This window comes from Thunnus albacares, chromosome 22, assembly GCF_914725855.1.
Source record: "Thunnus albacares chromosome 22, fThuAlb1.1, whole genome shotgun sequence".
Classification (NCBI taxonomy): Eukaryota; Metazoa; Chordata; class Actinopteri; order Scombriformes; family Scombridae; genus Thunnus; species Thunnus albacares.
Window position 1 is genome coordinate 14679423 of NC_058127.1, and position 17822 is coordinate 14697244.

At 39.2% G+C, this 17822-nt stretch overlaps 1 protein-coding gene across 2 annotated transcripts; it reads left to right on the plus strand.

Annotated features, from left to right (window-relative positions):
* Positions 1–3117: 3117 nt before the first annotated feature.
* LOC122974058 (carboxypeptidase Z-like) lies at positions 3118–13060 on the plus strand. Of its 2 annotated transcripts, none has more exons than XM_044341901.1 (11): positions 3118–3334; positions 3769–3798; positions 4445–4819; positions 7715–7942; positions 9267–9496; positions 10141–10302; positions 10444–10602; positions 10997–11132; positions 11318–11457; positions 11609–11708; positions 12347–13060. In XM_044341901.1, the coding sequence occupies exons 1-11, from the start codon at positions 3232–3234 to the stop codon at positions 12703–12705; spliced, it is 2022 nt and encodes a 673-aa protein (XP_044197836.1). In that variant the 5' UTR covers positions 3118–3231; the 3' UTR covers positions 12706–13060. The 2 variants fall into 2 exon arrangements, with proteins under 2 accessions (XP_044197836.1, XP_044197837.1); XM_044341902.1 differs by having other exon boundaries at positions 3320–3334; positions 4412–4819.
* Positions 13061–17822: the final 4762 nt, after the last annotated feature.

A 17822-nucleotide genomic window follows, 5' to 3' on the forward strand; every position in this document is an offset into this window, starting at 1 on the left:
ATGCCTAGAAATCAGGTTAGGTGTCGACCACGTGAGACAAACAAAGTGTCCCCTTGAGGATTTTTGCTTCTTATCTGTGTTGGTAGTAATTTGGATTATTATTTTTCCATTAAGGAGACATTTAAAGCTTAAAGCCCCTGAAGACATGGTTTGAAATCTCAAGTATTTCTCTATAACAATAAATATTCACAACTACAGTAAATAAGCAACAATGAAAGTTAAAGTTTGGGGTAAAAAAAAAAGGTATTATCTATATAACACTCAAACACTGCTTTATCAGGACTATGTGTGTGGTCTGATCAGATTTGATTGACAGCGGAAACATGAACAAACAACTGTCTTCGGGTTGTGATTCAAATGTAGCTAAATTCTGATTAGTGCATAATTGTATGAGACTTCACCTTTTCCTATCTGAGCCATGCCCTCTTCAAACCAGTGAGAAGCGCTCAGGGAAAGAAGAAATGCAAATATCTCTTGTGTCAAATAACCAAAACTGTTCAAACTTAGCCAGAAAATAGTTAATTTATGTCGGACCACATTGCTCATAGTAGGAAACTAATGGAGAAAATATGTTTTCAGGGTTTTTAATGGAAGGTATGTTTCAGGTAATTAACAGGAGCCTCAATCAGCCTATGACAGTCAGTGATGTGGCTGCTGGTAGCTCCTGTCCTTCAACTTTTCTCAGAGTTCCTTGTTTTTGCTCATAAATTGATTCTCAGTCTACAAGATGGAGGTGAGAAACCCTTGGGTAATGTGGTACAAGTATTATGACGCCCCCTGTTGGATGAGCACAATTGAGTCATCACAAGTTTCTGATGTCAACACTGCAAACACCAAGGCCATCAATATATGTTTGTATTGTATTTATTGGGACAATGTACAGTTTTAAACATAAACGTTAACATTTGATGCCCTGCACCAGAGTTAGCTTTAAAGCTAATTTTCATCTGCAGTCCCTTACAAATAAAACATATAACAGCACAATAAAAAAACAATATAAAGCAAAAAACACACAAGACACATATAACAAAATACAAAGCTACACACAATAGCACATCACATACACCCACAATGTCAACTAGAAAATAATAATTTAAGATTGTCAAATTAAAAGCAAGATTATTAGAGACTATATGAGAAGATCATGAGATGAAATTTATATTCAGTGGTTACAGAGCTGAGTAGTTTTTAGCAGATTTTTTAATTTGGTTTTGAATGTATTGATTGAACTACAGTTCTTCATATCATCAGGTAGCTGACTGTTCAGATGCAGTGTGAAGAAATGGTATGGTACAATCTTGTATAGAGGATATTCTGGAGGATCTAATAGAACTTACTGAGCGAGTGCACATGGTTGACTCCTGCAACAAGGGAAGGTGAAAATTGTGAAAATAGCAAAAATGGTGACGCATCAAAGAGTCATCCAAGTAGCCAGTACTGTAAACACACAGTAAACCTACTGATGTGTTACTGAACCTGTGTGAGGGTTCATCTCTTTATATACAGTGTATGGTTTGCCTGCACTGGGATATTTCTTTGAGCAAAGTAGGTCAAACTAGAAGAACAGCTATAGTTATTCTAGCCACATTTGTTCATTACTCTGTGGCTTTCTTATACAAAAAGGCTGTGTGAACAAGGTATTTCTGTGATTCCATGGATATCTACTGTCTGTCTAGAATGATGAAATATTTGCCGTGGACTGAAAAAATGTTTCAAACCAATATTTTCACAGACTATTTTCCTTTGCTCTTCTTCATTATTTGTAAGTAGGCTATAGGTATCAGTGTACCTGCTACACTGGTTTCATCCCCAGCAAACATTTTACAGTATCTTTCGAGGCAGATAGAAGACATCTCCCAATAGTACCTTTGAAGATGGAACCTGCTGCAGGATAACAGGTAAAATAAAAGTTTTGACTATTCCCATGAGGCTTGCATAAGGAACGTTGTGTGGCCAAATCATTAAGAAATGTATGAGAAAAATAGAGAAAATAGGATTTAGATTTTTTAAGCTTAAACCTACATTAATTTAGATTAGCTTAAAAAACAATTAGGTTCAATACTCTGGTTTAATAACCTGCTAGTATAAGTATAACAAACAATATTTTGATACATGAAACATTTTGAAGTAAGTCATCAGTGTATATGACTTCATATAAGACAACGAATTAGTAAAAGACATTTAAAAACAACAAAAAATGTCATTGGTACCTTAAGCATCAATACTCCCTGAAGTTAGACAGCTATCGATTTGATCACAAATAATATTATATATCTTTTTCATAATTAAGAGACAAGTAAAGGGAGCATTAAAAAATAACTCTGCATAATTTCTAATATTGAGTTTTTAATGTTAATGTAGCTGGTTACAGTAGGACATTAGTATAAGATAGGGTGCAATTTCTTGTTCTCCTGCCAGTTAAGGAGCAGCTGTGAAGCCTTTTGACCTTACAGGATCAGTGTGAAGAAGGTACTCCAAATAAACAAGTCAAGTCAACTTTATCTGTACAGCACCTTTCATACACAATGGCAGCTCAAGGTGCTTAACACCAGCATGAAAGCAATTGATCAACATGATAAAGTTGTCCTAGGTCACATTTGGGGACATTACATAGACTTACATTCATTTCCTGGAGTCTTGCCCTAACCATAACCCTATCCTAACCCTAACCCTAACCCTAAATATAACCTAACCATAAACTTAACCACGGACCCAAAAAATCAGCTTTTAGTCTTTAGTCTTTTAGTCAGTCTTTAGTCTGAATTTTTCCCCCCAAAGTAGCCTATGACAGACGCCCACCCTCTCCTCCAACCACACACTCACACATTCACACAAATAATAATAATAAGGTGAGAATATTAAGTTAATATAGCCAAGGGGAGACATGGACTGACTTAAAACCATGATGCATTTCAGGGCAAGTATAAAAAAAAATCAACAATTGAAGTCAAAGTGAGGTAAACAGCAAAATCATCTCGAATCAATTTAATTTTAATTTCTGTAAATTAACGCTAAAAACCACTGAGGTAAAGAAGCGATACGTGCACGTTCTCACGCACGTATCCCTACTTCACCTCAGAGATATTTCCTCTGTAACTTGATAGTTGACCGTAATGCGTGTAATAATGTGGCTTTCAAGGAAGTTCAGAATTTCTACAGACTTGGGAGATTCACACACTCACACACACACACACACACACTCTGGCTGCGTGTGTGAGGTGCCACATCGATATGGAATATAAACCGCGGAAAATGTGCATCATGCTGCTGATCCTGCTTCAGATGTTGCTCCTCGTTTCGTGTGCACCCCGACGCTGTGACCCGGGATATCGAGGTAAACTTTCTCTGCTTCATGTGATTTCTGCTTTATTTTTCTGCGCGCATCCGGACCTGCTGCATGAATTATATATGACATCATTTCATGTACAGCCTCAGATTCAGGAGCTGACTTTCATGCTGCAAAACTTAAAGAAAAAAAAGCTTTTATGTAGCTTCTTTAAACTTAAATCCACACAGTGGTGTTGTAAATATGATTACATGTAGGCCTGTAGCTTGTCAAATAGTGTTACTGTAATATTCTAGATGAAAACTTTTCAATCTTAATGATTAAGATTAATAATCCAGTCATGTATGTGACATTTCTTGTGATTTAATAAGACTTTTTGTAGACAGACAGGCATTTTTGTAGGCCACAATGAGGCATTTATAGAAACCACTCTGCCATCTAGTGTCTGCTACAGTGTTAACTTACACTGATGTGTCTTTCAGGACTATGCAAGCCAACAGTGGAAGAAAAACGTAAGTACCTTTGGGCCTGGTGGAAGAGCGCTGTCATGCGTGGGCTGTTTGTTAGCCAGATTTCTTCATGTTTTAGCAGCTGATCACCTTTCTGGGCTTTTTAATCTTTGTAGCTTTTCTGAACTTAATATTTTTAAGCCCAAAATTACTTGATGTTTTGTGCCTGTGACACCAGAGGAAGCTCAGGCTGTAAAGTCACCACACCCTCCATGACTGGTCATGTCTTTGTACAGTTACACCCCCATGGATTTGATGTGAATCAGTGTTTTTAACAACAAAAAAGATGAGATCATAAGTCACACTGGGTGTAGTCTTAATGGAATCTGGCCCGAAGACCATGAAACCATCATGTGTATTTTTAGATGATCAATGGCAGTATGAAATATTCAAATTCTAATTTCCAGAGATAATAGAAATATTTGGGGCTAGATGATGGAAGACAGCACAGTGAGCCTCATGATTAAGTGCTTGACAGATGGAGATGCGTGTCTCGATCCCTCCATATTAGACTGATAAAGTTAATATTAATTTTGGCTGTTGATAACTGTTCCCTTCACTTTCTGCTGAGCAATCTGTACATCAGTTAATTTCAAAATGTTCCCCTTGCTTGCAGTCTCTACCTGAATTTTATCCTTTTTCACCTCAGCCAAATGCACAGATCTGTTGCTGTCCTACTGCGATGACATGTCTTATGCTCAGACCATGTTCCCAAACATTCTCGGCCACAAGACCCGTGAAGACGCCGAGTCCGGGGCTGAGTACCTCCTCATAAGTGTGGTTGAATCTCTGCTGGGTGGACAGTGCAACCCAGACATCCGCATGCTGGGCTGCTCGGTGTTGGCCCCGCGCTGCGAGAAAGACAAGGTGCTGAAGCCCTGTCGCTCTACTTGTGAAGCGGTGTTTAAAAGATGTGGCCACACTTTTGATGGGATAGAGATGGCGTGGCCCTACTTCCTGGACTGTGATCGTTTCTTCGTCAGTGACGAGGAGGGCTGTTATGACCCGCTGGAGGGCCTCAGAGGTGAGAATATCATTGGTACCGTGACCTTAGTGACCTTGCCTGACCTTAGCATTGGCTATTTTGACTTTGGTGCTATATCATAATACTTTGAGATGTGATACCTTTTCATTTTCATCTTTAAGGAACACACAAGTATAATGCTTTGAGTTTCAGTGGTGCATATTTCACGTTTTCATCAGGCATCTGGTTCACACACATGCTGATGTGGCTCACGTCAAAATAAAGTCCAACTGGAACGCCTTATTTCCCTACATAAACCCTCACTGTCACTTAGTCCCGTGTCTATTTTCATATGTTTTCATTAGAAGCCTGTTCTTGTAAACAGTGCCTTAATGCACAGCAGAAAGGCAAACATTGTTTTCTAAAAAATGTTGTAAATTCTTAATGTGCAAAACAGGTTTCTAAAGATAAAAGAAGATAATAAGGTAATCATGTGTGAGTCATTTGAGAGCACGAACAGTAGAAACATCTGCACGGGCAGCAGGAACTGATTTGAGCATTTAGCGTTTGTGTACAGTAAACTGTGTACATGGTCATAAAAGTTGTAGAGTCAACCAATGCAATGAACTAAACAGTCTTCAACTGTAGCACCGTATCAAAGGGACTCATGTTTTATTGTCGTGCAAAAGTTTTTGAACCAAGAATTTGGTTCAGATGTCTGGCAGCACGTCGGATCTGTGTAATTGCTCCCATATTCCTATCTATCTCAAAGTGATGCAATTTTTCCTGTTTTGATATGATGTGACCTCTTCGTACAATATTTGCATAACCTGTGGATATGTAACAAAACAAGTGAAAAGTGGGTGCAATTTGTTTCTTCTCTATACGTAAAAGAGATCATCTAGATAACAGCTCAGCATGACTATAACACCGGGACCAGTGTGTGTTTTTGAATGGGACTTGAGTTAATAACGTAGCTAGATGCCCCTGTTTTTTACATTGGGGCTGCACGGTGGAACAGCCTTAAATATCAAGACTGTAGGCGTCAGGTCTGGTGCAAGGTGACTGGTTATTAGTAAAAGTTTAAGTCCCATCTGTTATTTTTAGCCATGTTAGCAGCATTACACAATGGAAGCCAGTGTAGGTCTCTTGGTCAGTCCACCACTTTGGTCCAGAAAATCCATGAAATGTTTTACAGACAGTCATGGTGCCCAGAGGATGAATCCAATTGACTTTGGTGATCCTCTGACTTTTCCTCTAGCCCCACCAGCAGGTGAAAATTTCAATTTGTCCAACATTTAAATGTGCAGTGTGTAAAATTTAGTGGCATCTAGCGGAAGAGACTTGGCAGAAATTGAATATAATGTTAATAAGTATGTTTTAAATGGTGTATAATCACCTGAAAATAAGAATTGTTGTGTTGTTGTTACTTTAGAATGAGCCCTCCATATCTACATGGGGAGCTCTTCTACAGAGGCCGCCATGTTGCACCGCCATGTTTCTTCAGTAGCTCAGAACAGACGAACCAAACACTGACTCTAGAGAGGGCCTTTTGTGTTTTTCATGAGTTTCGTGGCCACTGTAGGTTCTTTAACATGCTTGGAAGGGGAAGGGGAGAGGTATTCAGTGGGTTGCAATCTGCAACCTCACCACTTGGTGCCACTAAGTCACACTGGTCCTTTAAACCAAACAACAAAACTGAATAAAAAAAATGAATAAATCAGGCTTAGCTGTACTTCATGTTTGGCCCTTATTAGCAGATGTCAGCATGCTAAAATGCTAAACTAAGATGGTTAACATGGTAAACATTATACCTGATTAAAATCAGCACGTTAGCATGCTGATGTTAGCATTTAGCTCAGAGCACCACTGTGCAGCCTCACAGAGCCAAGTGCATGGATGTGACTCTTAGTCTTGTTGACAGATTGGTGATGACCGTATAACAGTACTAAACCACGATAACGTGCCATACAGTGTTTTATTTTAAGGTGCCAACACACTCTCGGCTCCTTAAGGCTGTGGAGATGCATGCTGCTGGACTGTGACTGAATGAAAACCGTAACGGAGAATAAAAATAGTTTATTGGTTATACAAAACAGACACTAGTAATGACGACAACTGTGAGTATTTTAAAGCAGCATGTTGTAGAATCACATTTTCCCACCATACCTTCCCTTTTGGTCATTAACTGAACATTTATTGGTCAAAAACACTGATACACTGGTGGATTAACAACCTGAACAACCTGAACACAGGCTGATTTAACACCAGATCCTGTGTCTCTACTGTACTGTCACAGCAGGGTCAGATATTTTGCTACTACTGTACTTGAATCACAAAATTATTGTTGCATTTTAATATGAATATATTGTGAAGCTGTTCGACCATCCGACAAGAAGTTCTGATAAAGCATGTGACCTGTAGATCCATACATAAATCAAAAAGGAGATAAAAAGGGTTGGGGAATCTGCTTCTAAGTAGTAGGGCACAGAGAATTAATCTTACTTAATGGGAAAGGGTCAATTACACATGCAAGCTCTTGTTAAAGGTAAAGAAGGTTGAACATCTTACAATAATAGTTTTATAAAGTATAAAAACAATGCAACTGGGCCTTCTGAATCTGGCACTAACAAAGTGTGATGTGTTCCATGTGGGTTTGGGGCTATTAATGGTTTCTGCTGGTGACAAAATGGGTGTGAATACAAAAATAATCCAGTCTACTGCATCAGCTGAAACAAGCACATTTGGTTCATAAGACATCGGGTGTTAAACTGACTTTCCACACTCTCTTTTTAGTTTTTGCTGTACATACCAGACTCTACAAACAGCCTATTTATAGCCTGGCAGCTGCTCAGGAATAGCGACAGCACTTCTATTTGATAGCTCTTAAATGTGTCCCTATGACAATTAAAAGCACATTGAGCACAAATAATTAGACATATTTTTCCCTTACAGCAGAGCAAGGTGAAGAGGTGTTTGACAGCATGGAAATGCCTCCTCCTGAGGACTCTGCTTCCAGTATGCAGTTCACCTATCACTCCAACACTCAGATGATTAGTGTCTTCAAGAAAATTGAGGAACAATGCTCCGATATAGCCAGAACCTACAACATCGGCCGCAGCATGGAGGGCAGGGAGCTGCAGGTGATTGAGTTCTCAAACAACCCCGGACAACACGAACTGCGTAAGTAAAGCTCGTCATAGTCAGTGTGTAGTGCTGCTTGAAAGTTTGTGAACCCTTTAGAATTTTCAGTATTTCTGCATAAATATGACCTAAAACATGATCAGATATTTACACAAGTCCTAAAACTAGATAAAGTGAACCCAATTAAACAGATGAGACAAAAAACCCCAACTTTTTCATTTTTTAAGGTCAGTTCACAGACAGATACCTTGACGTTTTCCAATAGAATTCGCTGGTACAACTCAGAACTCATAGTTCCATCAATGATTGCAAGCTGTCCTGGTTCAGAGGCAGCAAAGCAGCCCAAATCATCATACTACCACCACCACATTTCACAGATGGGTTAAGGTTCTTATGCTGGAATGCAGTGTTTGCTCATCGCCGAGCATAATGCTTCTCATTCAAGCCGAAAAGTTCAATTTGGTCTCATCCATCCACAGAACATTTTTCCAATCACCTTCTGGCTTATCCATGTGGTCTTGAATGAACCGTAGATGGCAGCAATGTTCTTTTTGGAGAGAAGTGGCTTTTTTCCTTGCAACTCTGCCATGCACACCATTGATGTTCAATGTTCTCCTGATAGTGGACTAATGAACGTTGACTGTAGGCCCTGCACTAGAGGTCTTTAGTTTCCTAGATGTTACCCTGGGGTCCCTTCTGGCCTCCCGGAGTATTACACGTCTGCTTTTGGTGTGATCATTGTTGTTCAACCACTCCTGGGGAGGGTAACAATGGTGATGGATGTCTTCAATTTGCACACAATCTGCCTGACAGTACACTGGTGGAGTCCAAACTCTTTAGAAATGGTTTTGTAACCTTTTCCAGCTTGGTGAGCATCAACAACTCTTCTTCTAAGGTCCTCAAAAATATCCTTTATTTGAGCCATGACACACTTCCACAAACCCGTGTTGTGAAGCTCAGAGTTTGATAGTGAAGACCCAGATATCTCCTCTTTAAATAAGGCAGGGCCTCCCAGACTCACACTTGATTTTCATCCCATTGATTGAAAAACCTGACTCTAATTTCCCCTTCAAATAAACTGATAATCCTAGAGGTTCACATACTTTTGCCACGCACAAATATGTAACATCGGATCATTTTCCTCAATAAATAAACAAACAAGTGTAAGGTTTTTGTCTCATTTGTTTAATTGATGTCTCTTTATCTAGTTTTAGGACTTGAATGGAAATCTGATCATGTTTTAGGTCATATTTATGCAGAAATAGATCAAATTCCAAATGGTTCACAAACTTTCAAGCAGCACTGTAGATCATCATTTTTAATTACTAATGAAGTTAAACCAGCTAAATGTGACCCTCTGCAGTTGAGCCAGAGATAAAGTACATTGGCAACATGCACGGAAATGAAGTCATGGGCCGCCAGCTGCTGATCTACTTGGCTCAGTACCTGTGCTCAGAGTATCTTCTGGGGAACGAGCGCATCCAGACTCTTATCAACACCACCCGCATCCATATTCTGCCCTCCATGAACCCTGATGGATACGAGGTGGCTGTTTCTGGACAACAGGACAGTAACTATGGAGATGACGAGGAGGTCAGTTCTCCACACTTACGCACATAAATCGCTGCGCAGTTTGAGTTGTATCTGTTCTGTAATACCTTTGGGAAACCATCCAAACACCTTACTTTTCCACATGTCCTTGTTAAATTTAAAACCTGAATACCTGAGTTTCTCACTCCAAGGTCCATTCAATAGCTGTTGAAGCTTTCATTAGTATGTCTCAAAAACCGAAATTTTAAAAAAAATTGTGCATTTTAAGGACCTCTTGTCAACATTGGTGTAAATGTTGAGGGTTAAAGTTCATCCTTGACTTTGGAAACAGTACTTACCAAAAACACCTGAGTTTGTAAGATATTTGAATACCCTGTATGAAATATGCATTTACACGTATTACAGAAAGAACTCCACTGTGTCAGCAGTAAATTCATTGAGGACAATTTTGCTAACTGATTGATCATTGCAGTTATTCAAACATACGCAGTTTACAGCTTCGTAAATGCTGCTTTTGTATGTTTTATATGATTGTTAATTAAATACTTTTGGGATTTGGGCTGTTGGCTGGTCAAAACAATCAATTAGAGGATGTACCTTTCCTGGAACTTGTGATGAATGCTGGTCACTATTTTCTCAGAGTTTAGTTTTGATAATTTTCTAAAACACATCTGTTACTTTCACAGGGTCCCAGATATGAGTCTATGAACATTGGCCAAAACAATGCCCAGAACATTGACCTGAACAGGAACTTTCCCGATTTGACATCCATCGTTTACAACCGACGCAGAAGCAAGGGCCACCGCACTGACCACATCCCAATCCCAGACTATTACTGGTTTGGTAAGGTACAGTATGAATCCATATCCATATATGTCATGTCAGTGAATGATACTTTATGACCTAAAGGGTAATATTTGCTTTTTAAATTGAATAAACTTGATTTGTTTCATTTCTTGGTTGGAATAAGTCTTAATGCTGCAATCCAGGTTGCACCAGAGACGTATGCTGTCATGAAATGGATCCGCTCCATCCCGTTTGTGCTCTCTGCTAACTTCCACGGTGGGGACCTGGTGGTGTCCTACCCGTACGATCTCTCCAAACACCCGCTGGGACACAACATGTTATCCCCAGCACCGGACGATCAGGTGAACGGGTTCCCTGATAAACATCACTTCAAGAGTAGGAAAATGTTGACATACAGTACCGGTCAAAACTTTAGACACACTGGTACTGTTTGTATTGCTGGGTTTCTGTTGTTTTCATAGGCTGAGCTATAAAAATAAGCTACAGTAAGTCTGTGATAATTGATATAGAGAAAAGTTTGAATATTCATCAAAATTTACTGAGATTTTTACAATTTAAAAAAGATCTGAAGCTGAACAATAGACTGTGGGCATTTTGGCTGGATTGATATATATTCATGAATAATAATCCTACTAATCCCAATGAAAAAGTTTGAAATAACGTGACTTGAATTAATATTTAACTTCTCATTTAATGAACTTCAGAAAAAAGAACACAATGTTTTTTATTCTGTAGGTTTTCAAGCTTCTTGCAAGAATTTATGCAACCTCCCATGAAAGAATGGCCAATGAAAATGCACAGTGTGGATCGTCTCGTTATCACAGTGAGAAAGGAATTGTTAATGGAGCACAGTGGTCCAGCTTTTCAGGAAGTAAGTGAAACCAGTATTTCTCACATGTGGTGGTGGTGTCTTACTCAGAAGAATGAAGTGTTAGGTGGAGCCACTAGAGGTCGCTGTAAGACCAGTTATGATCCACCATGTGGGAAGCAACGTCAGGTCATGAGGGTTTCTCATGGATTTCTAGATAATGTGGTTTTGTTTTTGTCTCCGGTCAGGTATGCAAGACTTCAATTATCTTCACACCAACTGTTTAGAGGTGACCGTGGAGCTGGGTTGTGATAAATTCCCTCCTGAAGAGGAACTGTTTATTGGCTGGCATGAAAACCACGAGGCTTTGATTGCATTTTTGGAAGCAGTAAGTCCTGATTCTGTTCAAGTTTTCTTGCTTTTGTTGACATCCTCTATCATTGATCAACCTCTGAGTTGGTATCATGTTGAAATCTTAATTCATGCATATGAAATTATTTGTCTGTAAATGTCTAATCCTGCATGGTGTCGTTTCTCAGGCCCATCGTGGTATCAAAGGCATTGTAAAAGATGAGGAGGGAAATGGAATAAAAGGTGCACGGATAACAGTCCGAGGAATACGGCATGACATAACCACAGGTAAAATGTATCAATTCATAACAAGGTGCACCATTTTTCATTGCCAAATCTATCACATTAGTTTCCCAACATGAGACATTTTGTTCTGTTTAAAGGGACACTCCACTCCTGATTATACAAGAATGGTATAAATCAATGCAGCAGAGACTGAAATATCCTGCCTTTTAGTCCGATATGGGTCAACCCACACACACATCCTACATTTCCCATAATGCAACACAGCAATGTCTTTCATTTTGCTGCGTTACCATTAGAGTTACAGTACATACCAGTTACCAACTTGTAAATAGCATTCGTGTCAACATCCAAATTGATCAGGAAACTTTATTCCCTGATAAATACAACTTAGCACTAAATAATACAGAAGTGCCTGAAAACCAAACAAATATTAAGGCCTTGTGTCACTCAGAGTCTGTTGTTGACAACCAATTACCTGCTTGTTTAATGCCCTTATCTTTCAAACTACACACCCCCGTTTGTAACTCAGGCTTTCTGTTAAAAAGTAGTTTACCCTGTGAGTAAACTGATTTTCATGTGTAAATTTGGTGGAGTGCCCCTTTTAAAAAAAGTAGTCCTATTCAGACACAAATGCATGCAAATTATAAGTCTAAAAGCTCAGCCTTTCCCCCTCTGCACAGTTGAAAATGGAGAGTACTGGCGCCTTCTCACCCCTGGCATCCACATTTTGACCGCCTCGGCCCCGGGTTACATCCGAACTATGAAGAAAGTCCGCCTGCCTCCTCGCATGATGACAGCAGGCCGAGTGGACTTTGTATTGGAAAAAAGCACGCTAGAGTATGACATGCAAGAGGAGGATGACGCCATCCCATCCATGGGCACCTATGACCGCTTTGACCCGTACAACCAGTACGAGCGCTACACCCTGATGGCTGATTTGAGCCAGAACCGTGAGGAGAGAGCAGAGAAGCCCTGGTGGTGGAACTACTTTGTCCTGCCGGGGGGACCCGCTCCGACCTGGTTGCTGAAACAGTACTAGAGCTTTTATAAGAGAAGTGAGAGTGGTTCCATAAACCAGGCTATCATGTAAATGGATGTGCAGCTTTTTATTGTTGCTACATAGCAGAAAAGCGTAAAAGCTAGCTGGCTGGCCATCACATTTCACGCTTTTACCTTCATGTGTTCTGTTTGGTCCCAAATATATAAAATCATAATCAAGGCACCTTAAATTCACAGTGGGAGTATATGTCTATTTTTAAGGTTTAGATAAAGTCTACAAGGCTTTTTCCTTTTCATTCAAGTTTCAGTTTATGATGATGAAATATAAAGTTGTTAAACACTTCATATTTGTATTTACCAATAATTTTACAGCCTAAATAAAGAACATTAATGTAGTCACAATGTGATTTCTTTCAGCTACACCTCACTCATATTCAGTTCAATCATGTGTTATAGGTAATGAAACCAGTTGACCACTAGGGGGCAGGCTGAATCAACTTCTCAGCTAATTTACTGCCAAGCACAGAGTTTGGTTACTTGCCAGCAGTACATAATCTGTTAAATAAACACATATTGCTGTGCAGGTGAGGATTAAAAGGCTTGTTTTGAATTTCTTTCTCTCTTAAGTCATGTTGTCACAGCCAAATGTTGATGTGAGGAAAAGTCTTTATAGCTTTCAGTTGTTGCTGTGCAGCTTCATTAATGCTGATAATACTGAGAAAGTGATTATAAGATGATGTGACCAGATAGATATAGATTATACATTGTAAATGTGAATTCAGTGTATTACAACAAATAACATACAGTACATAGTTGTTAAAATCAGCATTCGGGATGTAGTGAAAAGACCAACCAGTAAGTTTTTATTTCGTAAAAACTGTTTAAAAACCTTAAACCACAGTCATCTACACCAGTGGTTCTCGACCTTTTAACTTATGACCCCTTGAAGCGAAGCATTGTCTACTCTCATCACTCATCACATGTGACATTGTGTCTGAAGCTGTGAGTTGTTCCACCAAAGAGTGATTCCCTTGTCTCACATTGTTTTATTTGAACACTTTTAGAAACCTGAAGAGGTAAAATCAACCAGTTTTCCCCCCAAAAAACAAGCAAAGATATAATTTTGTGTACCAGAAGTTCTTTCCTGTCTCGTTAATTGTCCTGCGACCCCTTAGCTTTAGCTTGTGACCCCTTTAAAGGGTTGTGATCCCCAGGTTGAGAACCACTGATCTAAACTACAGAATTTTTCTGTAAAGCAGGTAAAACATGCACTCGGCAGCGATCCCCATGATTTATTTATGATTAATCCAGGGCATTCCCTGTGAGTATATAATTACATGTCCACCTCCCACTCACTGAGCAGGAGGGATGTTTTGTAAACTTAAACCTAAGTTCTGTTTGTGTACATTTCCAGCTGTCAGTTTTCCTAAAGAACTAATCCACACTTTAAATACTTCCTGCTGTGGCGCGCTTATCTGGCATGTTTTGACTTGCTAACGCTATAACCTTAAAACTCCTTTAAAATAATGACAGACAAGGTAGGAAGGAATACTGTACTAGATAAACACTGGGATATTTATGAATGCAGAGTAGGCAGTTTTTGACTCTGTAGTAAGAAAAGGAGCTCAGAACAAAGCCGAGGACAAAACAGTGGTGCAGTTGAGAAAGCAGTGTGAACACCAAAGAAACTAGAGGAACATCTCGATAGGATTGACAATAACAAAATGAGACAGAAAAGGATAAAGAGCTAAGGCAAATTTGTGACATTTTGCACAAATAAAACCCCCAAAACCCACCACAACAACACAGATTCAACTAGAAAAGCCCCAAATGGATACTTAATCACCACAATGAGAGGTTGTGCAAAACAGGGTAGGATAAAGCACGCAAGAGCAATGCCCAGCCCCAGGGTCCAGAGAAGTCCCAAATCTTATAAACAAAACCACTCTTAAGAATTTTTTTTATGTAAGGTCATGAAAGAAGCATGGGAAAAGCAAATTACCCCCAGATAAAGGTCAAGGAATACTATTACCGTAAAAGAAAAAGACTAATAGAGAAAAGTCTGCTTAGTGAACTACTTAACCCATGACAAATCAGTGAAAAAAAATACCAGGCTTCTCAGGGGATTTACAAAACACAAACACATGATTTGGCACCAAACTCAGTCAGCCAAACAGCAGAGAAGAAACCTCCATCTAGATCTGGAAAATACTGTAACCTTCTGTGGAGAGCTTTCAGTAGACTGTCAGATGGCATCAACAATGTCTATTTCCACGGCACGCAAGTCTGCTTCAAATACAGGAACTCATTATATACTGCGCTTGGCACTGCAGCACCTGGAAATTGGTATTGTCATGGTGGGGAGGACGAGCTACTTCACAGCATTCACTGAATAGTAATGTAGGTATTGTAATATGACAACAGTAACAACATCTTGTAGAAAGGCTGCTTGCCAAGTTGAATGGTAACCTACACTTTATACATGCAAATTACTGTATTCGGCAACTACAGTATGAGATAAACCTGCAAAAAGAAGAAAAAGAATAAACTCATGGTGTGTTTGTTGCTCTTTGATGTCCTGTATTAAAGGCAGACATGCTAGAGAGAATGATTAGTATGTTTTAGCAATGTTTTATAACATGGGACCCTTGAGTCGCCTCTACAGAGATAATCAGATGCAAAAGTTGAGCTGATGCTATTAGCCAACAGTCATCAGTTCATATAGTGCTGCAGTCACTTTGAAGTGGACCCAAAGTTCAGAAATCAAAGTTATCATTGTGCAAGTTGGCGGCTAAAACATTTATTATTGTTTCAAGATCAGTTGGCCTGAAAATGAAGGTGTTTTAAATGTTTTAATGAATGGAAATGTGCTTTGCTGTCCAGTCTTAAACAAGACTTTTCCACATTTGCATATTTCCAGGTCTGTATTTATATTTTGGGGCCCTATCGTTATGTTTTTGCATGATTTACAGCTCAAAAAACTCCTTATTTAACTCATACTGACCCTTTACGTAGCGCCTCAGTTCAGCCTCTGTATCTGTCTGAACAGGCTGTTTTAGTTCCTGTCTCTTTAAGGACCCCTCCTGATGAACTAACAAACTACGCAAACAATATGAAATAATTTATTTTTCTTCTTTACTCGAAATATAAACTTCTTAAATAAATCTGTACATGTTTGAGCCTGAATCCAATCCGAAATATGCAAGTGGACAAAGCCAACAACCTGTGGGACAACCTTAGCAACAAAGGCTATGGAAGTTCAATGGGGAAACGTAGTGTTCAGGGTGCCTTATTTTTTTCTCACCCACACTCTGCAAAGACCTGTCGTACTCTGCCTCTGATTGGCTAGTACTTGCTGTCTTTGTTGATTAGGTAAATAACATGAGAGTGAAGCCCTGAGTTTTTGACTTGTAGGGAACATTTTTACGTACGCTAACTGCAAGTTTTGGAACTCGGACTATGTTTATCATCCAACATCTGACATCATAATAGTATAAAAATGACAGAAAATCACAAAAAACACGATATATCCCCTTTAATCTTAGTTTTGCGATACCTACGACAGAGATATCAGTCTTACAACAGAATGTGGGGCCCTGGTCTCGTCACAAGTAAATTCATATGAAACTGCTGGCTACTGGAACCAGTTGCAAGCTGTGCTGAAGTAGTTTCTTAAGCTACACACTGATGATGTGTAGGTATATGTTTGAGGTGTAAGTTTAGACCAAACTGGAAGTTGACAGGTTAGCAACTGACAGGTTAGTATATGTATGTAGCCGTTATACTCATACAGTTAGATGCTTGAAGTATTTATTGGAAATTTATGGACACTGCCCAGATTCTCCTTGATTTTCCTCTTGATTTGCATTTGTTTTCTGTGGACATACATCAGTAGTTTCAGGGACAGCGTTTCAGCTGAGGGAACAACTGGTTTGCACAATTGAGGACTAATAATTGCCAATAAAAATGGTGCAAACTATTTATTTGGGGGCGACTTTACACTTGTTAGCTGGAAACCAAATTTCACTTTCCTTGCCTTGCTGCGGTACGCATTCATGGATTTAATGCTTACAGACTAGATTACATTTGAGCCACAGATACTTAGCTCTGACTTGTTCGTAAGAGTCCAATGTAAAGATGATTTTTAATGACAAGCACAAACTGGGTCTTTAAATGATTTAAAAGCTGTTGCATGCATATTAAAATACTCTTACGAATCTAATCTATATATGATGAGCTGTCTAATGCTGAGAGCATACATATGGCATGAAAGAAATCTCAGGGTTGCATTCAGCTGCATGTCAGTTAATGTTAATAAAATATGAAATTAATTCAAGTTTAGTTGATGTGCATATGCTGAGTAGTTGGATTGTTTTAAAATCTGTGACATTTTGCTCCACAGATTTATCACATTTTAAGAGTGTTGGAACTTAATACCGCGACAATCCCTCCCAAAGTCTAAACCAAACACTGTGTAAAGTCAAATAGTCTGGCCTGTGCCTTTCTCTGTCACATGCTTTATAGTGAACATACGACAATCCCATGTAGGATTGACCCTGTTTGCTTTTCTGGGACCCGTTCCTCGAGCCGCCCATGTCAGGTGGGGTGCTGGGTCACCAATTACTTGGTGAGGCTGAGAAAGTAGCATAGAGCTGCCCTGAGCTGCCATGTTGTATTAGCTTCATGCTGCTGGCAAGTAGGTAAGTAACGCCTCATTTCAGTTCAGTGAACCTGCTCTCTGTTCTCAAAGGAGCTTTAATACGCTTATGTCCCTCCTCGAGATCAGTTTGTAACTGTGACTATTTATGAATGCTCAGTCCGCCATGTGGATGCAGTGCCACCAGGTGCCAGCATTAATTTTTTAAAAATTTGCTCATTAACTGATTTCATTACACAACTGACAAGTGTGCTGCACTTAAGTCGTGAACTAAGATGTGTGAAGCTGCATGAATGTTTTATTATTTTCCATTATTTCCAATATTTGTGAATACATTTATGATTCCGAGTTTGAATCAAAGTGCAATGATTTATCTCAATTTGAGCCACTTCCCATCAGCATATCTCACACTCTTAAGACTCAGTGTGCTTCTTTTGAATAGTGGCTTCAAGTTAAAACACTTCCCTCATGAATTCTAAATTAATATTGATATTAAACAA

Coding starts and splice junctions, on each gene's coding strand:
- LOC122974058 (XM_044341901.1), top strand. CDS start 3,232: ATGGAATATAAACCGCGGAAAATGTGCATCATGCTGCTGATCCTGCTT. Junction 3,799..4,444: donor GCCAACAGTGGAAGAAAAAC/GTAAGTACCTTT, acceptor TTTTCACCTCAG/CCAAATGCACAGATCTGTTG. Junction 11,133..11,317: donor GTGGTCCAGCTTTTCAGGAA/GTAAGTGAAACC, acceptor GTCTCCGGTCAG/GTATGCAAGACTTCAATTAT.